This window comes from Podarcis bocagei, assembly GCF_964188305.1.
Source record: "Podarcis bocagei genome assembly, chromosome: 1".
NCBI classification, from domain to species: Eukaryota; Metazoa; Chordata; class Lepidosauria; order Squamata; family Lacertidae; genus Podarcis; species Podarcis bocagei.
Genome location: NC_138125.1, coordinates 122,086,954 through 122,111,279, shown reverse-complemented (window position 1 = coordinate 122,111,279; position 24,326 = coordinate 122,086,954). Strand labels below are relative to the sequence as shown.

The window sequence follows — 24,326 nt, the reverse complement described above, 5'->3', positions numbered from 1 at the left end:
TGTACAGCAGGTACACTGTGCTGTACCATACTGCACTACCAATACTGTTAAAAAAAAATTCTGGCCTTACAGTTTGATACATTAGGACATCCTATTTAAAAGCAAAAGGTATTTGTTGGCATTTCCAAAGATTCCTCCCATGTAATCAGATTATATGGGGGTTATGGGGCAGTATGTCTCTGCTTCTAATTCTGTAACTCAGAGGCGATAATTTAAGCTGCAAGGAGAAGCTGGCTGAACGCTCTTGGAATTTAGCATGTCCTAGCAGTTGTGGTTCAGAAATGTCATCTTGGACAAGTTCTAGGGCCATGCAAGACGACGCTTTGGCAGACTTAGAGGTAACAGGGTAAATACTCTTGATTTTTGACTATAGCCCTGGTCATGGTCACATTCAGATTGCACAATGCATGTATGAGGGAGAAGAAATGTGACTAGCTAGAAGTGACTTCAAGAGTGTATGCGGAAGTGGAACTAACTTACACCAAGATGGAATGACTGGAAAAAAATTAGGATTTTATACTTGGTTCTCTATTGAAAGACTTGCTGCTACATAGTGTAGTGTTGGGTGTGTTTAATTGACAGTAATAGCCATTCTTGCATAGAGTTACGTGGCAAGTAGACTTAGGCGGCAAAATTTTGGGCTGCACCACTTCAGAGTGGGAGTGAAACGTTCGAATAGCCCTCCATGTAAGATTTTTCTTGCATGTAGCATATCAATGGTAAAGCTTTAGAATAGACTTCTCCCTGGCGTGTGGTTTTACGATATGCAGATAATTTTTTTACGTGGGCGCAGGCATTAAAAATATGGCATTACACCTGTCTAGAGTGGTATGGCCCACAATTCTACAATCTCATTTGCACAATGTGTAGAACGGCGACAAGTCGGCCACACCGGGCAAAAAGATTCCTGCATTCCAGGGGGTTGGACTAGATAACCCTCGTGGACCCTTCCAACTCTACAATTCTATGATTCTAAGCCCCACTTAAGTTAAATGGGACTTTTCTGTCTAGGATGAATGCATAGGATTACAACCTTCTTGCCCATTTTATCTCATGGGTTCAGGATGGACTGCTGCAACATATCCTTATCTCATTTTATTTCATTTTACGGAGACTGCAAACGTTTGGATAATCTATCAGGTGGTCACACCATAACGATTTAAAGACTTAATGCATGCTATTAAGAAGGAATGAGTGTCCCAGTGACAGCAGCAAGGACACCAAAGACATATAGTAAACTCTAGAATGACTTGTTGGGATGCAAGGACACTTGTTAGTAAACATGTTGTGCACAAGAACTTACTATCATACAATGGATAATGCAGTCTATATTTTCATACCTTAACTATTCCTTTTTAAAAATTGTTGTTTGATTTGCTTGGGTAAAACGTGTGTGTGTGTGTTTTGTGCAGTTGTTCCCAGTAGATTCATTGATTTTTATAAACCTTTTTCTTGTATAATATGTATTCTTGTGTATTTGCACTACAAATGTATATTTGTACCAATCTAGTTGTTTTATTTTCTTCCAAAAGATCCTAGTAACAGTAGATTGATGAGTGCTATATGTTATGTACTGAAGTTCTCACCCTGAGCCAGATAGTTATGCAAATGAAGGATCGAAAGTGACGTTCAGTGATTGGATAGTTTGTATGCAAATGAAGGATCGAAAGTGACGTTCAGTGATTGGCTAGTTACAGAAAATGGTTACTGTTGCATTCTAGTGGAGCTCTATATAAGCAGGCTGACTGAGCTCCTCAGTTCAGTTCTGTTCCAGCTTACAAATAAAGAGCTGCTTTGGAACAATCGCTGTGTCGTCTGATATGTTCGTCCACAACTTAACACTATATATCATCTGTAGGGGAGAGACCAGTTGTTTCCCTCACAGAACTTCAGTTACTAGCACCCCCTGAGGAGAGGGAATGGCTTTTAAGCATCTTCAGGTCTGTAGTCAGTGCTGGATTTACGTATAAGCTAAACAAGTTACAGCTTAGGGCCCCACTCTCTTGCCCCCCCCCAAAAAAAAATGTAAAGAGAAAAAAACCCTGGATGTACATTTCCAAAATATAAGATTAAAAAACAAATAAAATAGAACCTACATACAGCAACAGTGTTTTATGTTGTGTATGGACCTATTAGGTCCATAAATTACCATATACTGTGGTACCTCAGGTTACATACGCTTCAGGTTACAGACTCTGCTAACCCAGAAATAGTACCTCATGTTAAGAACTTTGCTTCAGGATGAGAACAGAAATCGTGCTCAGGCGGCGTGGCAGCAGCGGGAGGCCCCATTAGCTAAAGTGGTGCTTCAGGTTAAGAACGGACCTCCAGAAGGAATTAAGTACATAACTAGAGGTACCACTGTAGCATATATTCCACACAAAAAGAAGTGACAATTTGTTGTTGACAAAGGACAGCTGGACATATAAAGGGCCCCATGACCTTCAGTAGCTTAAGGCCTCATCAAACCTAAATCTGGCCCTGTCTGTAGTGCAGGTATGTCTCCAGGGGTCAGCAAACTTTTTCAGCAGGGGGCCGGTACACTGTCCCTCAGACCTTGTGGGGGGCCAGACTATATTTTGAAGGGGGGGGACAAATTCCTATGACCCACAAATAACCCAGAGATGCGTTTTAAATGAAAGGACACATTCTACTCATGTAAAAACACGCTGATTCCTGGACCGTCTGCGGGCCGTATTGAGAAAGCGATTGGGCTGGATCTGGCCCCTGGATCTGGCAACTCATGGGTTAGGCCAACCACAAGCTTCAGGATCATTGCCTATGGCCAAATGCATACTTGGGAACAGAGATTTCACACAGATACTCTTGTTTACAGGCATGAGCGAATACACACTCGAAGACCATATCGTGTTGATGCGTCTGACAAAAACTCTCCAGATGATGATCTGGTAAACCTTGAAGTCCTGGATGAGGTAAGGTATGACAAGTTAATGAATTCTCAGTACTCGGTCTTACCGCTTGCTCTTGCCTTCCAGGCATTATTCATATTTCTAACAATATCGCCATGTCACCAAGTTAATTGTTCATAGTCCTGACATAATGAGAAAACTGTGTCATATGATTATGATCTCCTATCAGGGGTTCATTTATATTCTGAGCATTTAGATTGTTCTGTTATACAGGAGAAGCAGATGATGGATGGCAGTAGGCTACATTATTATTTGTGCTTGGTGCAATGAGAAGCTCAGCTCCAAACATCGAGATTAGAGAGGGTGTATATTTCAGAACTACTTTTCCATTGGGGCTTATGCATTAAAAGTATATCACTATTATAAACATAGTGACTTTAGTCAAACCATGCACATCTCTTTCCCCTTACATAAACTTGGTTCTTGTAGCTCCAGTGATCTTTCACCCTTACAAATGCATGGCAATTTATCGGACAGGGAAAGAGGCAGAGAGATCTAACCACCACTCCTTGAATGATCCATTTTCTTCCATCTTTCTCCGCCCTGAAATATTCCAACTTCCTGTTGCCCATATCCATCTCTTTGAGCCTGTTTACTTTGTCTCATAAAACTGAGCAAAAGCTGTTGTAAAAGGAGCTGGCTTATGTTTGCATAGACCCAGTGCTGGTGGCGTTTCTTGGTGATGCTGGAGTGTGATAGATGGAACCCACTAACTGGCTTTGAACTGTGTGATTTGTTGGGCCCAAGCGAAATGGCCAAGGAGTGCCTGGTCTACAGCACTGCTAAGCATGCTGTAGACCTGATCAACCCTTTCCATGGAAGACCACAAGGTGGGGCGCTGGGGCAGTGTAGCATAAACAGGCGGCAGGGAAGAGCTTAGCTAGATCTTCTTTATTTATTTTTTTATAAAAAAATTTATTGGTTTTTCACAGTTTTTATAAACACAAACAATACACACTACAAACAAACAAGTACACAAACAAACATGTATAATTTCATATCCCTTTTTCTTAAACCTTACTTCGCCGACTTCCCCATACCTCCCCTTTCTGCATCCCAATTCCCAAACTTATTTCAGCAAATCCTAGCTTTTAGTTTTATCAAATTTTTCCCTTATTCTTTTCTTTTACTTAATCTTTTACTGCTGTAATCCCCTTTTTTTTCCAAAACCTCGACATTTTAGCATTCATTAACTTTACAATGTTTCTTAAGATAAATTTTGAATTTCTTCCAATCTTCATCCACCGTCTCTTTCCCCTGATCACGGATTCTGCCGGTCATTTCAGCCAGTCCCATATAGTCTATCACCTTCATCTGCCATTCTTCCAGAGTGGGTAGATCTTGAGTCTTCCAATGCTTTAGCTAGATCTTCTTTATGTGCACATTCGTCTTGCCCAAAGCAGCGGAACACAATGAAGCAAGCAATCACCAGTTTGCATGTATGTATGTATGTATATATGGTACATACATGCAAGCAAACTGGTGATGGTGGGACGTGGGTGGCGCTGTGGGTTAAACTACAGATCCTTGGACTTGCCGTTCAGAAGGTTGGCGGTTCGAATCCCCGCAACGGGGTGAACTCCCGTTGCTCAGTCCCTGCTCCTGCCTACCTACCTACGTCAAAGTGCAAGTAGATAAATAGGTACCGCTCCGGCTGGAACGTAAACGGCATTTCCGTGCGCTGCTCTGGTTCACCAGAAACGGCTTAGTCATGCTGGCCACGTGACCCAGAAGCTGTCTGCAGACAAACGCCAGCTCCCTCGACCTATAGAGCAAGATGAGTGTGCAACCCCAGAGTCGGTCACGACTGGACCTAATGGTCAGGGGTCCCTTTACCTTTACCTATGTATGTATGGTAAAGGACCCCTGGATGGTTAAGTTCAGTCAAAGGTGACTATGAGGTTGCAGCGCTCATCTCGCTTTTAGGCTGAGGGAGCCGGTGTTTGTCCACAGACAGCTTTCTGGGTCATGTGGCCAGAATGACTAAACCGCTTCTGGTGCAACGGGACACCGTGACGGAAACCAGAGCACACGGAAACACTTGTTTACCTTTCCACTGCAGTGGTACCTGTTTATTTACTTGCACTGGTGTGCTTTCAAACGGCTAGGTTGGCAGGAGCTGGGACAGAGCAACGGGAGCTCACCCCATTGCAGGGATTCGAACCGCTGACCTTCCGATCGGCAAGCCCAAGAGGCTCAGTGGTTCAGTGCTACCCGCATTCCGCATATGTATGGATCTTTCTTTCTTTCTTTCTTTCTTTCTTTCTTTCTTTCTTTCTTTCTTTCTTTCTTCCCCTACTACCACTCCAGGGGTGCCAAGTTGAATAAAATAGGCAGGGCATGTAAGCCCCGCCCCACACAGTTGATCACATGACATGATGGATACACACCATTTGAATGGCAATGCCCATCAACTGGGGGGTGGGACCTTCTCAAATATGCTATTGGTAGAGGTTGAGGTCACTTCGGCCCTCAGGAATTGGCTCCTATGCACCACTCCACTGCTGCCTCTTGCCCCCAGATAAAAATCCTGGTCAGGTTGCACATTTTGATTCCTGATCTGCCTTCCAGAAGCACTAGAGACTTGCTGTTGAATAAATAAATAAATCTCTGGGGCCCCGTGTAGGCGTGGGCCTTGGCACAATTGCTCCCGTTACACCAGGGATAACCTGCCCTTGCACATGGGTCCCCAGTGGAAATGATGGATCCAGAAGACTGCCAGACTGTGTACAGTGGTACCTCAGGTTACAGACGCTTCAGGTTACAGATGCTTCAGGTTACAGACTCCACTAACCCAGAAATAGTGCCTCAGGTTAAGAACTTTGCTTCAGGATGAAAACAGAAATCGTGCTCCGGCGGTGCGGCAGCATCAGGAGGCCCCATTAGCTGAAGTGGTACCTCAGGTTAAGAACAGTTTCAGGTTAAGAATGGACCTCCAGAACAAATTAAGTTCTTAACCCGAGGTACCACTGTACCTGCTTTTTGAGAGGCGGTGCAACCCCTTCCAAAATTAGGCAAATTCCTAATTCCCAGACCATGGACCCACCTATGGGGCCTAAGTCTTGCCAGCGTTCAGCTTCAGTTTGTTGGTCTCTATCCTGCTCCTCACTGCACCCAGGCAGTGATTCAAAACCTACACAGCCCCACCTGACACACATGTAACAGAAATAGGGCTAGATGCTGTCAGTATATACAGCGGAACCTCGGTTCTCAAATGACTCTGTTGGCGAATGTTTCGGAACCCGAACAATGAAAACCCGGAAGTAAATGCTTCCGTTTTCAAACACACATCAGAAGTTGAACGGCTTCTGCTGTGTGTTTTTCAGTTTTCTCAGTTGAATTTGCTGACAGCCCTTTGTGCCTCGGTTTTCAAACGTTTCTGAAGTCGAACGGTCTTCCGGAATGGATTACGTTCGAAAACCAAGGTTCCACTGTGTGTGGAACGTGAACCTGTATTTTCATATCAGGGAAGTATTCGTTTGCTTTAACACAATAAAACTTTATGGGCTGACTTTATTTTCATAGTTTGTGATCCTTTTATCAAAGTGTGGTCAGGGTCCTGCGTCTACTAAAAATTGGCACACATGCATAAAGGTAGAAAATTAGATTTGTTAGCTCTGTCTAGTTTTACTATTTTTATTATTTTAGTTGAGAAGAAAACAGGGACTCAGCCGTGCCAGCGCTAAGTGCGTTTTATGTGGCAATTGATTTCAGTGGGCAATTGAAATTAATTGCACGTAAAAGGGCTTCACTTTGAGCCTTAGGTAAAATGCCGCAATTGTAAGCAAAATCATTGTACATTTTGTGCTTATAGCAAGAAATTTAGCTGAATGTTATGTTATTGTGTAGATTTTTTTTTTAACAAATACATAAATCAGGATGTTAAATATATTTTTGTTGTCTCTCTTTCTGTTCCCGGTGTGGTGCAGTTTATTTCTCTGACCCAAACAATGATTGAAATGTAATAGATAGGTTTATTACTTTTAATGTGGCCTACAGTTATAGATTTATCTCGGAGAGAGATATGAGCCTTGGAAAAAATGGTTTGATACGGCAAAGTCAATATTTGACATAAGTGACAAATAACATTTGAGATTTTCGCTTCTTGCTTCTTGCAGTTGATGTACTTATGATGAGTTTCCTGTCTGCAAAATACTGCTTAACTGTAAAACTTGCAATGTTTTCAGGAGACAATTATTCATCAGTTGCAGAAGCGCTATGCAGACTTACAAATTTATACTTACGTTGGAGATATCTTAATAGCCTTAAACCCCTTCCAGAATCTCAGCATATATTCTCCGCAGGTAAGAGAATCTTGGGAATGGATCCAGGGTGGGAGCTTTGTGATGGTGGAAAGAACTGCTAATGGGAGCCAAGGCACATGCCTCTCCCCTGCTGCACCCATCTGTGCCTTGTCCCATTCTCTTTCCAGATGTTCCCTCACTTCTCAAGAGCAGTTTGAAGGGACAGGGTGCAGAGACAAGGGAGGCTGCAATGGGTAGGAGGGATCTGGGCAGGAGGGATTCTTGCACAAGCAGAATTAGCTTCCACTACTACTTTTGGCTAGGGACGTGGGTGGCGCTGTGGGTTAAACTGCAGAGCCTAGGACTTGCCAATCAGAAGGTCGGCGGTTCGAATCCCCACGATGATGTGAGCTCCCATTGCTCGGTCCCTGCTCCTGCCAACCTAGCAGTTCGAAAGCACGTCAAAGTGCAAGTAGATAAATAGGTACCACTCCGGCGGGAAGGTAAACGGCGTTTCCGTGCGCTGCTCTGGTTTGCCAGAAGCGGCTTAGTCATGCTGGCCACATGACCTGGAAGCTCCCTCAGCCAATAAAGCAAGAGGAGCGCCACAACCTCAGAGTTGGCCACAACTGGACCTAATGGTCAGGGGTCCCTTTACCTTTACTACTTTTGGCTACCCAGCCTATTGTTTTGTAAACATTTGCTAAGTCCTGGGCTGTCGGGAGCAAGTCAGCAATAAATCACACTGAGCAAGTGAAGTTAACTCCTTATTAGAATAATAATAATATAATAATAAATTTATAACAAATAAATAGAAGAAACAGGATCTGTTCAGGAGTGCCAGGCCTAATGAGCACAGCTACTCTCATTTTGTAGGTCTTGTCTCTATGAGTTGTGGAGACTAAAGGTCCCTGCCTTCCCACCGCTGCCTAAGTCTTCTCCTATCCCTGGTCTTTCCCAAGCAATCCAAGACTACGCTGGCGTGCCTGCCTTTGCTCCCCCTGCTTAATACCTCTCTTAATTGGAGCAGGAGAGGGAGACACCCTTGCTTCTGCACTAGCTCGACCCCTCTCTGCCTTTTGGCCTCCTTCCTCTTCTGCTTCCAATCCTGATCCTGATCTTCTCTCTAGCACAGACTCTCTCTTCTCAATAAGCCCTGTTACCTCTTCAGCTCCTGACACCTCTTCCTCCCAGTCTTCTCCCTCTCCTGCCTCTGAGCACTCACTGTCATTCTGCCACCAATCTGCCACCATTCTGCCACTCACTGTCATTCTGCCACCAATCCGCTTTGAGCGTTCTTCCCTTGTGGGTTCCCCAGCTGGTGCCTCTCAACTTTCCTCTGTGTCCAGCCAGCCCATGAATGGGCCATCACATGGCTTTAATGTTCTTACTAAATAAAAACAAAATAAAGGAAAAGTGTTTCTAAACAAAGCCTTTTTAAACAAAGGATATCAAATTATGAAGTTAAGCTGTACCCAGTACAGTCATACATTGGTTCTCAAACACCTTGCGACTCAAACGTTTTGGCTCCCGAACGCCGCAAACCCGGAAGTGAGTGTTCCAGTTTGTGAACGTTCTTTGGAACCCAAACATCCAATGTAGCTTCCGCGTCTTCCGATTGGCTGCAGGAGCTTCCTGCAGCCAATCGGAATCCGCGCCTTGGTTTCTGAACATTTTCGGAAGTCAACCAGACTTTTGGAACGGATTCCATTCGAAAACCAAGGTACGACTGTAATCTGTTTGCCCTCAAGCCCTTTGTTTTCATTATACAGTGAAGTGTTAGGAGTCATGTTAAAACTGAGACACTGTAGCTCAGTAGAACAGCACATGGGTTCCATGCAGAAGTTTCACTTTCTGGCTTCTCCACTTAAAAAGAATCAGGTGATGGGGCACCTGACTAGGCCAGATGGACAAATAATCTGACCTTTATATAGCAGATCCCATTGAAAAATGCAAATAGCACATGGGAGTGGGGTGGGAAGTTTCTGTTCATTTATTTTTTAACTGGTGGGTGGGGCTTCTTATTACATGGCACACATGTTGTGCTTTGACACCTCTCTTTTCACGTTTAGTTCTCCAAGCTTTACCACGGCGTGAAGCGCTCCTCAAACCCACCCCACATATTTGCCTCTGCAGACGCCGCTTATCAAGGCATGATAACTTTCAACAAAGACCAGGTAGGAAAATGTTTTAAATGCATAAATATTTTTAAAATGCTGTTGTCTATACCAGTGGTCCCCACCTGCTTTCTCCCACAGACCGCTTGAAAATTGCTGAGGGTCTTAATTCTTTTACCCTCGCCTGTTGTAGCAATTGCAATATACTGTGCCTGATTCTGTGTGATTTTTAATTGTATTTTATTGCTTCTTTTATTCTTTATATTGTATTTTATTGTATTCAGATGGTAAGTCTTCTTCACAGACACTGCAGACCACCTGAACAAAGCTCGTGGACCACAATTTGGGAAGCCTTGGTCTACACAATGCAAGAACATGTTGAATTTTTATTTCATGTCAGACTTTCTGTGTGGAGCTTTCTGAAGTTTCATGCGGCTAAAATAGATCTCTGAAGGTCCCAGCACTACTCCAAACATCATGGCTTTGAAGTGTATACCTATGATTTTTAATTTGAACCTGACAAATACAAAATTGAAAACGTGTATCCTAGAGGCTGCAGTTGGGGGAAAATCTGGAGTCAAAATCAAGATATTTTAAATTCAGCTTCATTATTCCCACAGGCAACATTTTGTGGGTCAGATTATTCATACACAGCATCTCATGGGATTATGTTTAATGTTCCTTGTATTGGGGCAAGAAGCTATCTGCTGCTGGCCCTACAGTGCACTAGTGAATGCCCCCACCTATGACACAGCTTGTTAAAAACAATTTAGAACACTTAAGGGTGTATTGATGCAGACCTGGGTCAGACAGGTAGACTAGGGTGGATGAAAAGAACTATAGTTCCCTGAGTTCTTTCAGGAAAGGGAATGACTAATTAATTTTCCTAGTTTAAGTCTGTGTTGTAAGCAGGCTTCTAATCTGACTCAGGGTTTCAATCACCAGGGCATGTAATAATTAATTTGCATGCTGCCAAGAGAGCAATTTATGCCTCCCTTTAGGTCAGATGTGCGTTGGTGGACTTTGGGAGAAGTACCAGACTCTTGTGGCTATAAGTCAAAGAAAGTAAGAGTCATTAACTCTGTGATCACTCATTTTCATGGTAAAAACACAATAGGGATACTTCTAATATAACTGTAATGAGGACACAAATCCAATTATATGGCAATGATTTTAATGAAAATGCAGTCGAGTGCTGCAGAAACAGGAGTCTTTATATCCCAAAGATTGCAATCTTGCAAGACTTTTTCACATGAACTATGGCACGCAGAGATGGCTGCTGGCTCTAACAAAAGGCAGCGCTTTTAATTTGTCAGTTTTATCCTTGGCATAGTTTGCCGCAGGATTGTACAATAATCCCAAGTCGGTATATTTTTAGATACGCATCTTAAAGAAAATAAATACAGGGATATGGCACTTTAGAAACAGTGGTGGACCCAGTTTGAAGCCTGAATGGAGAAAGAGTTAAAATATACAGTATGTGAGGATTTCAGAATGCATTAGTTACGGTGATCCTTTGGGAGGACCAACTTTCTCAAAAGCACCACAGCCAAAGAATGAGGATGGCTGTTCTTCTGAGATGCTCCAGGAGAACCAAGTGAGATACTACAGCAAATGTATGGCTGCTGCCAGAAACAACAACCGGCCATTTGGCTCCCTCCTTCCACCACCCTAATACCAAGTTCAATGTGCTGGTTTTAAGCTATAATTAACGGCTCAGGACCGTGATACCTCAAGGACCGCCTCTTTCCATATGAAGCTACCCAGACCCTGAGATCATCTTCTGAGGCCCTCCTTCATGTGCCGCCTCCTCAAGAGGTCTGGAGGGAGGCAACACGAGAACGGGGCCTTCTCTGCAGTGGCTCCCTGTCTGTGGAATGCTCTCCCCAGGGAAGCTCTCCTGGCGCCTTCATTATACAGCTTTAGGCGCCAGGCAAAAATGTTCATTTTTAACCAGGCCTTTGGTTGACCTGATTGACATCCTATACCCTTTTAAAATGTGGCTATTTTTGTGGGGCTGTTATTGGGTTGTTGTTTTATTTTAATTTTATATATTGTGATCTTTTCTGTGAACCGCCCTGAGAACTCCGGGGATAGGGTGGTATGTAAATTCAAAACAAACAAACAAACAAACCTTAAATATTTATTTGGTTTATACTGTACCCTTCAATGGATTCCCAGGATGTCTTTCAAAAAGTTCAAATTTTGAGAGACTGCTTTCTCTCTTACTTACCCAGTAGGTCACACTGACGTTTGCCGGAGAACTTCTCCCGCAAGTTCCAAAGAGATCTGGCCACCACCATCGTAATTTGGAACAGGGTCTTCAGTGTGGCTGCCCCTGCTCTGTGGAACACCATTCCTCTCAAGATACAGCATGCATCCTCTAGCTGCACTTAGTGGGTTTTGATCCTTAAACTTTCATATATCTAATGGAAGCTGACTTCCATGACTCAGGCCCACCTGACTCAAGTTGCAGCAGAGGGAACAAGCTGTATAAATATGGTAGTCCACAGCAGCTATCTGACAAAGGTTGATTCCAGGGCAGCCAGAGTGTGCTGGTCCCAAGGGTTAACCGTGCGGTGAGGTCGAGTCCAGTCTGAGGTCGAGGGTGCAGTATGGAGGCTGTCCATCAAAGCTGAAGCTGGGTCCAAGGCAGGGAGTCAGGTGAGGTCAGGAACTCTGGCAGAAAAACAGGACAGGGTGCAGGCAGGAACAGGCTACCAACAATGTTGCTCCCACAACTTGGGATTGGGGGTGACTGGCTTTTATCTGCCCCGAGGCATAGGGCGGCCCCGGTCCACAGGTGACTCGCCTCTCCTGGCCTGGAGGTGAGCACTCCTCCTGCAGGAACTTAGTTCCCTCCGCCTCTCTGCCCTGAGCCTCTGCAGCTCAGGAGAGGCTGGAGGGTTACCGGACCCAGAGGCAACCTCAGCTTCCTCTGACGGGGCTGAGAGTGGAGCACCTGCAGGCAATGGGTCCTCCATCACCTCAGGAGCCAGAGCAGACTCAGCTGGTGCCTGTACCTGAGGATCCAGCACAGGTGAGGACCCTTCAGGCTCAAGCCCCAGCCCCAGCTCAACTGGTTCTGGAGGCAGGGACTCCTGTGCAGGCTGGGACTCCTCAGGTTCAGCCTCCGAGTCCAAATCCCAGGCCATCACACAGAGGCAATCTGATCCTAGCCTTGTTGACTTGGCACAGCCATTTTATCAATTTGAATGAGATGACCAGCAACAGAGTCTCATGTAGTCCCTTCCAGCTTCACAATTCTATGTTTGCTTGGCTCACTTGCGCGCCAACTCTTGACCTGGAATGACCAGACGCAGTACCTGAAAGGTTCTGTGGCTGACATTTCAGGTAATGTAAAAGGACTTCTCTGTACCCCAACCTGCTTTCTTCCAGGTGTTTTGTACTATAAATCCCAATAGCTCTGGCCAGCAAGGCCAATGGCCATGTATGATGTAGTGCCAAACCTTTGGTGGATACCAGGTTAGATTCAAAGACAGAAGGACTCTGCTGGTCAAGAGAGGATGATTGTTCATCTTGAAATGTTCCCAGTCCTGATATTTCACACATTAATCACACTAATTGACGACATTCTTCTTGGTTGAGGAATATAATGCTATAACATGACGTTGTAGCATTACATGGAGGCAGGTGCATTTATTATCATACGTGCTTTTAAACTGACTATACTTTTGGCTTTTCCCACTGATTTTATTGTTATTTAACCCAATGCCTATCATTGCGCAAGAAGCAAGAGAGGTCCAATATACAGTGGTGCCTCGCAAGACGAAATTAATCCTTTCCGAGAGTCTCTTCGTCTAGCGGTTTTTTCGTCTTGCGAAGCAACCCTATTAGCGGCTTAGCGGCTTAGTGCTATTAGCGGTTTAGCGGCTATTAAAGGCTTAACGGCTTAGCGGCTCAAAGGCTATTAGCGGCTTAGCGGCTTAGAAAAAGGGGGGAGCAAAAAAAATCGCAAGGCTCGTAAGACTTTTTCGTTTTGCGAAGCAAGCCCATAGGGAAATTCGTCTTGCGAAGCGCATCGAATTATGGAAAACCCTTTCGTCTAGCGGGTTTTTCGTCTTGCAAGGCATTCGTCTTGCGGGGCACCACTGTACCTGAAGGAGCGTCACCACCCCCATCATTCAGCCCAGACACTGAGGTCCAGCGCTGAGGGCCTTCTGATGATTCCCTCGCTGCGAGAAGCCAAGTTACAGGGAACCAGGCAGAGGGCCTTCTCGGTAGTGGCACCCACCCTGTGGAACACCCTCCCACCAGAGAAAAACAACTACCAGACTTTTAGAAGACATCTGAAGGCAGCCCTGTTTAGGGAAGCTTTTAACGTTTGACAGACGATTGTATTTTAATATTTTGTTGGAAGCTGCCCAGAGTAGCTGGGGAAACCCAGCCAGATGGACGGGGTATAAATAATAAATTATTATTATTATTATTATTATTATTATTATTATTATGCAATATTTTAAAATCAAGTTGAGCATGATTTGTTGACCTCTGCAAAGGCAGCCAGATTGAAGATGCTCTGCTGTCTTAATGGTCTGTTAAGGTGCATGTCTGGGGAGATTCCCCTTCATGGATCACTACCTTGCCGTGGCGAAGGGGCTTGAATAACTCGGAGAAGCTATGAGCTATGCCGTGCAGGTCCACCCAAGATGGACAGGTCATAGTGGAGAGTTTTGACCAAACGTGATCCACCTGGAGCAGGAACCGGCAAGCCACTCCAGTATCCCTGCCAAGAAAACTCCATGGACAAAGACAACAGGCATATAAGACAGGAGTGCCTGGCGTGCTCTGGTCCATGGGGTCACGAAGAGTCGGACACGACTAAACGACTAAACAACAACAACAACTGGGGAGATTAACCACTGGAGCTGTAAACGATGCATATTTACCTCTGTTTTGTGTGTTTTGTCAGTGCATTATCATCAGCGGAGAGAGCGGTGCTGGGAAGACCGAAAGTGCCCACCTCATTGTGCAGCATTTGACCTTCTTGGGAAAGGTATCTATGGCCTGCCATGGTAGCATGAATGTCTGTCAGCGGTGCAAAGTACTGCCTGCGTTTGTCCACAGGGCTAAAATCATGCTCCCCTTCCCATCGTCTCCTCCAGCATGGCTGCAAGGAGACGGTTGGAAATGTCTGCTTCTGTTTTCAATTGGCCACAGTTTGAAGTCGGCTTGTTTTAGTCACTCATCGTTAACATTGACTGCAGTTTGCCTGGGCTTTGATGTCACACTAAGCTGCAAAGCGCTTAGTCAAAAACGGGAGGGAAAGAGTCAGAAGTCCTCCTCACCGCTATGCTGGGGGGAGCAGGAGGGGAGTGTGTGGTCCTGGTGCTCTATTAGATTTGATCTCATAATGCTTAGCCACAGTTTAGCATTAGATGCAAACGTTCCTTTCATGCAGTTCCACTTATAGATCCTGTCTGATTGCAAAAGTAGGTGTGGTAGTGGTCTGGCCGGGAAAAGCAAGATTTGATAGGGTTGCAAACAACACAGGTGACTTGAGGGGTGCATCTTAAGGATTATTGGCAATGTCATACAAAACCTGTGGATTATAGGCATAGCTGTCAACCACCCCTTATTTGGCAGGAAAGTCCCTTGTCCTAGCCAAATGTTCCACTGCTGTCCCTTATTGATGATGTCCCTTAAATTTCCCGGGTTTCAAAGGAAGCAGCTCCTCTCCCTCCCTCCCTGCCGGCCAGGGAGGAGGGAGGCTCCAACTGTGTTGCTTGGCTGCGTTGCTCACCCAATAAGGAGTCTAAGAACGACTGGGGGGGTGGAGCTTGCATGCTTTGTGCCGATCAAATCAGCCGCGTTGCCTGGGGACTCGCCTTTGCTCAGCGCTTCCCAGCAGAGAGGAGACGGTGGTTTTCCTTGCTGCATCCCCTTTGCCGGGTTGCTGCGCTGTGGGAACACCGCTTGAGGCTTCGTTTAGCTGCTGGTTGACTAAAATCCCTTATTTTGCCTGCTGATCCCTTATTTTTGAGGCTGCTGGCCCCTTATTTTCAAATCTGTAAGTTGACAGCTATGATTATACGTCTTTGGTAAAGAGATCTTCATGTTTTAAGAAAACTTTGTTCAGCTGGGGAATCCCTTGTAACCTGTTCCCGTCTGTGAAGGCTAGCAATCGTGCTTTGCGGGAGAAGATTCTCCAGGTGAACCCCCTGGTTGAAGCCTTTGGAAATGCCTGCACTGCCATCAATGACAACTCCAGCCGTTTTGGGAAATACCTGGAAATGATGTTTACACCAACAGGAGCCGTCATGGGAGCAAAGATTTCCGAATATCTACTGGAAAAATCCAGAGTTATAAAACAAGCTGTGTATGTATAAATTTGAATATTTCGCTCCCACCCGCCCCTCAGCTAGAAGCAATTTTACTTTCCTAGAAAATACACACATGCAGGGCAATATTTTCAATGCAATTTCTTCCAAGCAAGAGGCATTATCACAGATCAAGCATACCGTATTTTTCCGTGTATAAGAGCCCCTCCCCCCCCTGATTTCTAACCTTATTTTAGAGTAAAAAAGCCTAGTCTTATACACGGAAAAGTACGGTACAGTGGTACCTCGGGTTACATACGCTTCTGGTTACATACGCTTCAGGTTACAGACTCTGCTAACCCAGAAATATTACCTCGGGTTAAGAACTTTGCTTCAGGATGAGAACAGAAATCGTGCTCTGGCGGCGGCGCAGCAGCAGGAGGCCCCATTAGCTAAAGTGGTACCTCAGGTTAAGAACAGTTTCAGGTTAAGAACGGACCTCCAGAACGAATTAAGTTCTTAACCCGAGGTACCACTGTATACGCAGCCAGGTTGCTCACCGGTACAGAACAACAAACCCCTGTGTTGCAAACTTAACACAACAAACAACACAAGCAACACGATGGCCAGTATACTAGATAGCACTGCAATTCTTATTGCATAATATACATAATTTAGTATAACAAAACCAAAATGTGTACACTTGTAAATTCTCTAATATATTTGAAATCAAGTGAACACACGTCTGTCAATCTTTGAAAGTCCGTAGAAGTATAATAAGTCTATAGTTGAAACAAAATAATAGATGCTATCCTGTGGGCTAAGCGGTAAAACTTTTTAGGCTTTCTGATAAAAATCAGATAACAATCGCCTAGCCTCCAGGACGGGGCACACTGATCCTGGCCCGACTGCACCAGCTACTAATTAGTTTCCAGACTGAATTAAAAGTGCTGGTTTCGACCTATAACACAGTATGCTACTCAGGATCTCGGTACCTCAAGGGCCACCTCTCTCTACATAAAGCAGCCCAGATCCTATAGTCTGCATCAGAGGCAATTCGCCATGTTCTCCATGTTCCTGGGGAGGCGCAGAGAATAGCAACATGAAAAGAACTTTTCACGGGTGCCCTCCTATTTGTGGAATGCTCTCCCAAGAGAAACAGTGCGGTTGTGAGAATAGGCATACAGTCATACCTCGGGATAAATGTACTTCAAGTTAAGTATTTTCAGGTTGCGCTCTTAGGCGACCCGGAGGTAACAGAGCGCGTTACTTCCAGGTTTCGTCACGCACGCATGCACGGTTAAAATGACGTCACGCGCATGCACGGAAGCATAGAAACGTGACCTGTGCGCACACAGATGTGCAGACGCGGGTTGTGTTTGCTTCAGGATGTGAACAGGACTCCGGAATGGATCCCATTCGCATCCCAAGGTACCACTGTATGCACAATGTATGTAGGTATATGTAATATACATAAGTTTGCACGTGTAATAAAAGTGTTGAATATAGAGGTATGACATATTTAATACGTTACTATATAAGCCATAAAAGTAACTTTTTTTTTCTTTAACAGAGGGGAGAAAAACTTCCACATATTTTATTATATATATGCTGGCCTTTATCACCAGAAAAAACTCTTTGAATATAAGCTGCCTGAGAAAAAGCCTCCCAGGTAACCCATTACTAATTTGATTTTAATGCCAGATGTAATTAGCTATTGATTAGCTGTTGCTTCCAGCTTGATGCTTGAGTTAGAATATCCATTAACCCTTCCCCAACCCTTAAGGAACCTTTGTCAGCCTCTCAAGCGGATAGATAAGATGGGAATTTGACCTGCGATACTGTTTTGGCCAAGCCATGCCCACCTGCTCTACACCTGACATCATGGGGAATATAACAGGTACAGGTACAGGGCAGGTAAAGGTGGGGCCTTGCAGTTCTGTCCAAGTGCCAGGCATAGACCTGTAAACAATGATGTACAAACACGCCTCAGTTCACTTTGTTATTTTCTGTTGAACTGCAGTTGACCTATTTTGCACAAGCTTGTTTTCCATATACTTTTTTAAACTTTAGTTTTTAGCTTTAGTACACAGTTGTTGTTGTTTAGTTGTGTCCGAATCTTCGTGACCCTATGGACCAGAGCACGCCAGGCACTCCTGTCTTCCACTGCCTCCCGCAGTTTGGTCAAACTCATGCTGGTAGCTTCAAGAACACTGTCCAACCATCTCGTCCTCTGTCGTCCCCTTCTCCTTGTGCCCTCCATCTTTCCCAGCATCAGGGTCTTTTCCAGGGAGCCTTCTCTTCTCATGAGGTGGCCAAAGTATTGGAGCCTCAGCTTCACGATCTGTCCTTCCAGTGAGCACTCAGGGCTCATTTCCTTCAGAATGGATACGTTTGATCTTCTTGCAGTCCATGGGACTCTCAAGAGTCTCCTCCAGCACCATAATTCAGAAGCATCAATTCTTTGCATAAACCAAACAAAACCATGTAATATTGGCCCAATGCAGTTTCTTCCTGCCTTCCCTTCTTGTGACAAGAATATTAGACTGATTCTCCAACTTTGGCATCAGACTTGGTAGGTTGTGTGGGTGGTACTGGTTCTTAGTTGTGAAAGCCGGAATCCCTAACACTTCAGGAAAACATTCTAAATGTTTCACAAGCTACCATCTGCTGGTAGATGCTAGTCTGGCATTTTATATCAAGGGTGCTCTGAACATAATATTATTTTTAAAAGAAGAAATACATGTTTGTGGACTTTATGTATACTGGCAAGCTTTTTAAAATGTATTTAATTTTGTAATGTTTTATCAATGACTTTATTTACCAGATATTTACTCAAATAAATGCAACAAATTGGGGGGGGGGATTCTTTGGCGATCAGCCTTCTCTATGGTCCAGCTCTCACTTCCACATATCACTAGTGGAAAAACCATAGCTTTAATCTCAGCCACCAATAGATCAGCTTTTCTTCCCTTGTTAATGAAGTAGCTCATGACCCCATCACAAAATCATCTATGGCTGCAAACCTAACCAGGTCTACTCAGAAGTAGGTCCCATTAAATTCAGAGAAGTTTTTGATGTTTGATGTTCTACAGTGGTTTTATAATTTGTTGGAAGCTGCACAGAGTGGCTGGGGCAACCCAGTCAGATGGATGACATGTGAATATATTATTATTATTATTATTATTATTATTATTATTATTATTATTATTATTATTATTATTATTATTATTATTATTATTATTATTATTCCCAAGTAAGTGGGGTTAGGAATGCAGCCACTCTCGCCTCCTTGATTTCAAAGTTCAGTTTTAACTTTGCATCCCATCTCATGGGACAGTTTAATTAAAAGTCAATACAGTTTCAGAAGGGAGGAGAATTTTAAATTTCATGTTACTTTTAAAACAAGGTTTTAGGGTGGACAAAAATGGGCAGTCAAATCTGGACGGTTCTCCTCAGTTTGAAAATGGGGCTAGGACTTTAACTGAAGATCAGATCTACAGGTAGCAAAGATGCAAATTATTTCCATTTGAAAATAATTGTATTGAGAAATGCATTTCATTGGTTTTTAAAATTCACAATAGGAAACAGGTTAAGGGAAGGATCCATTGTAGCACTTTAATAATTGTTCTGTCAGTGTGTGAGCATTTTACCTTGCAAGATAACCCCCCACTTCTTCCCTCCCACATGCACTGTCCTGGGGTCCATCCCTCCCCAAGCCAATTTGAAGAGGTGCAGGGGAGGAGAGGAAGGAAAGCCCCATTGCACTAGGGGAAGTCCTTGAGCAGGTTTCCGCTAGCAGGACTCATTAGCTGAATCTGTACCCATGACTGCAATCCTAATCCCACATACCTGGGAGTAAGCCTCACTGAATTCAGTGGGATTTACTTGTAAGTGGACATAATTAGGATTGCAGTCTTAGGGTATATTGACTGCCTCAGAAACAATAAAAAGGAAGAGGTACCTGTATCATATAGGGACGTGGGTGGTGCTGTGGGTTAAACCACAGAGCCTAGGACTTGCTGATCAGACGGTCGGCGGTTTGAATCCCCGTGACGGGGTGAGCTCCCATTGCTCAGTCCCTGCTCCTGCCAACCTAGCAGTTTGAAAGCATGTCAAAGTGCAAGTAGATAAATAGGTACCGCTCCAGCGGGAAGCTAAATGGTGTTTCTGTGCGCTGCTCTGGTTCACCAGAAGCGGCTTAGTCATACAGGCCACATGACCCAGAAGCCGGCTCCATTGGCCTATAGAGCGAGATGAGCACGCAACCCCCGAGTCGGCCATGACTGGACCTAATGGGTCCCTTTACCTTTACCTGTATCATGAATATATGTTGTATGCCTTTGTGCATAACGTGCGCGTGTTTTTTAAAAGTTCTAGAGAACTAAATCTCTTTCGCAACAAGAGTCCATGCTGTAATGGGGGTTGAAATCTACTCGGTGGTCCGCTTTTGATGGATTCCCTTGTGCAGTGTTATGTTAGCTCAGTCAGTAGAGCAAGAGATAAAATCTCAGAATTGTGGGTTTGAGCCCCATGTTAGGCCGGGGGTTAGACTAGATGGGTCCTTCCTAAATCCACAATTTTAAGAATATTCTCCCAACTGAAGAGACTTCTCCCTCTAAATGACCATCAGCTGATAGTCGCCCAAAGGGATCCTCTTTGCCTAATACTTGGAGAACATCTTCAAATGAGGTTGTGCTTCAGTGTCCTCCTTTGAAATGTGATTGATGTCAGTCACCTGAAATTGCCGTAACCCCAGATGATTGACAAGTGGCTAGTCCTTCCCACCTGTCAAGTTTGCTCACGGCAGGTAGAAGAGGTCGAGATTTGGGCTGCTGGGCTAAATTGATTCCCCACCCTTTTAACTGTGTGAATCAAAAATAAAACTAAGAGCTTTTTTTTCACTCTCTTGAATTGCATCTGTTTTGTTTTCCAAAATAGTTGCTTGCAGAGTTAATGGTACGTGTTAACATTATGCAAATAAACCCAAATGAATTGTTTTTAAATCTGTACATTATTATTACTTGGGTAATTGGCCTATAAGGACAGAGTTGCATTTACGTATTCCATTGTGTCAACTTTCAAGTGTGTTGTTGTTGTTGTTTTCTACATTAACTTTATGAACTTGTCTGGTTTTATTGTCTAGAAATACCCATTTCAAAATAACAACATCATGGCAACTCTTTGGACAACTACAGTGGCCAGTTTGCTGAACATTATAGGATAGGCAGAGAGGATGTCATCTCTCTCTCTCTCTCTCTCTCTCTCTCTCTCTCTCTCTCTCTCTCTCTCTCTCTCGCTCAGTTTGCACATAGGGCTATGTTGAATCCCCGTGAGGCTACGCAGTGTCAGAAGAGGAAGATAGGTTTTCATTTCACCCCAGATGCAGTGCTTTTCTCTTCACCGTAGAGAAAGAGTCATTCACATATATGGGAGTAAGAAAAGCAGTTTTCAACAATGTTATTAGTGGCTAAAACTTTTTGATCTAGTTTTGTGAGGAAAGGAAGGGAAAGCAGGTTTCGCCTATCCCCCCGCTTGCTGTTTGTAGCCTTGCTTTCAGTGAAAACCACCAAGACGCTTGCTGCTTCAAGTGTGTGTCTATCAGCCTTTTGTGAAGGGCTATAGATCAGTGGATAAGCCTATTCTGCATGCAGAAGGTCCTATGTTCATTTCCAGCATCTCCAGGTATCTTGAGGTACCTCAAGCCAATTTTTTTTCATAATTGTTTTTAAATAGGTTTATGTTTCTTGATGTTAACCAAATCCCTAAATACTTGGCCTTTTTATGGACTTCAATCTCAATATTTTGTTCTAACTCCATTTTTTCCTCTTCCTTCAAATTTTTGACTAACAATTTAGTGAGAGACCTCCCAGAATAATTTTAAATATGTTGCAAGAGGACTGCAGCTGATGGTGTAGGGAGGTCAGTGAAAACTGGGTGCCATGCCTTGCACAAGTAGAAGTGCTTTTCACTAGTGCAAATATACCATTGGGTACAACCTCCTGAGTTCAATTTAATTGAAATCAAGCTTCCATCAAGGCTTAATCTGAGCACAAGGCTCAGCTCCCAAACCCCTTTTCCGTTTTGTGGTTCAGCTCTCCAAAGGATGAATCTGTGAGTGTCTCTGTGTGCGTGCAGAGTGCAAATTTCCAATGATCTTATAAATGTAGAGTTCCCAAGAAGGACTTCTGTACCTGTTGGGTTTGTCTTCTAGACAGCCTCCAGCGTCAACACCTTCCTCCTCAGGAATGAAGAATGAATCTTATCTCTTTTTTATTTAGGTACATTGATAATGACACAGGAAGGGTGATGCATGACATTATTAGTAAAGAATCGTATGGGACACAGTTTGAAGCAATTCAACATTGCTTCAGGATCATAGGGTTTACGGATGAGGTAAGTAGTGACTTTTCAATCTGCTGCCGCAAAGATACTTGTCTTGCTCCAGAAGGCAGCAGGAATTCAGCCATGCTGAGGGAGCCTGTCAGGGTGCCTGGTTGCACCCCTCTCAGAATTTTGCACCCGGGGCCACTGCCCCTCTGGCCCTCCCACACTACGCCACCGGTTACATCCTCCGTCTGCAGAGTGTGGGTGGGCTTCGAAGTGTTGAGTCTGAAGTCTGCTGATGCTTAGAGGTCTGACTTCTGAAGAGTTCTTGCCCTTCCTGTTGTTTGCAGGAAGTGCACTCAGTGTACCGAATTCTGGCTGGGATCTTAAATACAGGAAATATTGAATTTGCCGCCATTTCCTCACAACATCAAACGGATAAAAGCGAAGTGCCCAATGCCGAAGCCTTAGATAATGGTAAATATTTGCGGGAATTGTACTTCAGAGGACTTTTGTAGGGATGGGGAACCTGCGGCCTTCTAGGTGTTGTCGGACTACGACTCCCATCATTCCTGACAGTTAGCCGTGCTGGCTGGGGCTGATGGGAGATGGAGTCCAACAACAGCCACAGGTTCGCCAGCCCTGCAGTAGTAGAATATGCATAAGAAAAGACCCGTTTCACACAAGATGTCGAGAGCCAGTGTGGTGTAGTGGTTAAGAGCGGTGGACTCGTAATCTGGGGAACCGGGTTCGCGTCTCCGCTTCTCCACATGCATCTGCTGGGTGACCTTGGGCCAGTCACACTTCTCTGAAGTCTCTCAGCCCCACTCACCTCACAGAGTGTTTGTTGTGGGGGAGGAAGGGAAAGGAGATTGTTAGCCGCTTTGAGACTCCTTCGGGTAGTGATAAAGCAGCATATCAAATCCAAACTCTTCTTCTTCTTCTGCCAAGGCCAACAGCTCCCATCTCATCCTGACATGTCTGTGTGTCCTCTTTCAGCCGCTGCCCTGTTGAGTATTGGCTCAGAGGAACTCCAGGAAGCTCTCACCTCTCACTGCGTTGTGACACGAGGCGAGACTATTATCCGGACAAACACTGTAGACAAAGCAGCCGATGTGCGGGATGCCATGTCAAAGGCACTTTATGGCCGACTCTTCAGCTGGATCGTAAATCGCATTAATACCCTGCTGCAGCCTGATAAAAATATATGGCAAGTCCACACATCAACAAGCAGCGTGTGTGCTGGTGGAGTCTTCTGTGTCTATATATTTCTTTTTATTTTACGGGGAGGAATTTACTGTTTGTTTTAGATAATGCCTCTAAATGGCCTCCGTGCTGTGATTCTGCATTTTTTGTTTCCAGGACGTTAACTCCAGTGTTTTCGAAGAGTTGGCTAGGATTTAACCAAGTAGGTCAATGGGGATCAGTGTGGGGTTAAAATCCCATCAGCTCTTTGAAAATACATCACAAAGCGATGTTTTTAAAGTTAGTCTGTTTTATGGTGAAAAGCTACTGAAGTCCTTTTAATGATAAGGCTATAGCGTACAAAACGTTTAACATGATGTGCTCCCACTTAAAACTGTCGCTAAAAACTACCTAAGCTGATTTAGCAGCTCATATACAAAGCTTAGCTGTGGGGTGGACTGCAAGGTAAGTGGATTATGCCAATTGCATTAAGATCCCCAAAATAATAAAATGGCATTTAGTGAGCTATTGATAAATAAGGAATTGTGCTGTACAATTATTTTATGGGTATATGGAAACATTTAATTATATAATCTAGTGGATCAGTTCACACAGGCTTGAATGCAAGGACTTCATGTGCAGTGAATAACTATATTTTTTCACTTTCAGGGAGTGCAGAACGCGATTTGCATTTCTGCCAAGGCATTCTTCCTATATCTTTTCAATGCTGAGAGTCTTGCACAACTTTTTACATGATTATTTTATTTAGTGTCATACCTTTCAATAGTTTTCAAAGCAATAAATTGCACACAATTAAGATAAAATATATAACAGATACTAGGGCTGAATTTGCATTTACAAAACTGGTTTCCAATGGTGTTTCAGTTATGGATTTTGTATATTTTTCTACCCAGCAATGCCGAAAGCGGAATGAATGTTGGTATACTGGATATTTTCGGATTTGAGAACTTCACAAGGAACTCTTTCGAACAGCTGTGCATAAACATTGCAAATGAGCAGATCCAGTTTTATTTCAATCAGCACATCTTTGCACTTGAGCAGGCAAGGTTTACTTAATTACTGTTGGCTAGCTCTGTATCAACGTCTCTAGGCTAAACTTTGGGCTTGTGAGAGGAGTGAACTATAGGAGATGACTGGAACTTCCGAATTTATCTCCTCCTTTATATATGGTTAGAGTGATATTGGGTATATCGAGATATAAATATTGCTTGGGGAGCTTCC

General features: G+C 44.0%; 1 protein-coding gene across 2 annotated transcripts in view; it reads left to right on the top strand.

Annotated features, from left to right (window-relative positions):
- MYO3B (myosin IIIB) overlaps window positions 1-24,326 on the top strand; it is a 297,619-nt gene that overhangs the window by 128,128 nt on the left and 145,165 nt on the right. Inside the window, exons 11-20 of one of the 2 annotated variants that reach the window (XM_081181948.1) lie at window positions 2,837-2,933; window positions 7,118-7,234; window positions 9,247-9,351; window positions 14,225-14,308; window positions 15,429-15,631; window positions 17,146-17,244; window positions 21,854-21,968; window positions 22,250-22,376; window positions 22,899-23,109; window positions 23,999-24,146. In XM_081181948.1, the coding sequence (XP_081038074.1) occupies window positions 2,837-2,933; window positions 7,118-7,234; window positions 9,247-9,351; window positions 14,225-14,308; window positions 15,429-15,631; window positions 17,146-17,244; window positions 21,854-21,968; window positions 22,250-22,376; window positions 22,899-23,109; window positions 23,999-24,146 (1,306 nt within the window). Of the gene's footprint in view, window positions 1-2,836; window positions 2,939-7,117; window positions 7,235-9,246; window positions 9,352-14,224; window positions 14,309-15,428; window positions 15,632-17,145; window positions 17,245-21,853; window positions 21,969-22,249; window positions 22,377-22,898; window positions 23,110-23,998; window positions 24,147-24,326 lie in introns of those variants that run through there. The other variant, XM_081181947.1, reaches the window with a different exon arrangement.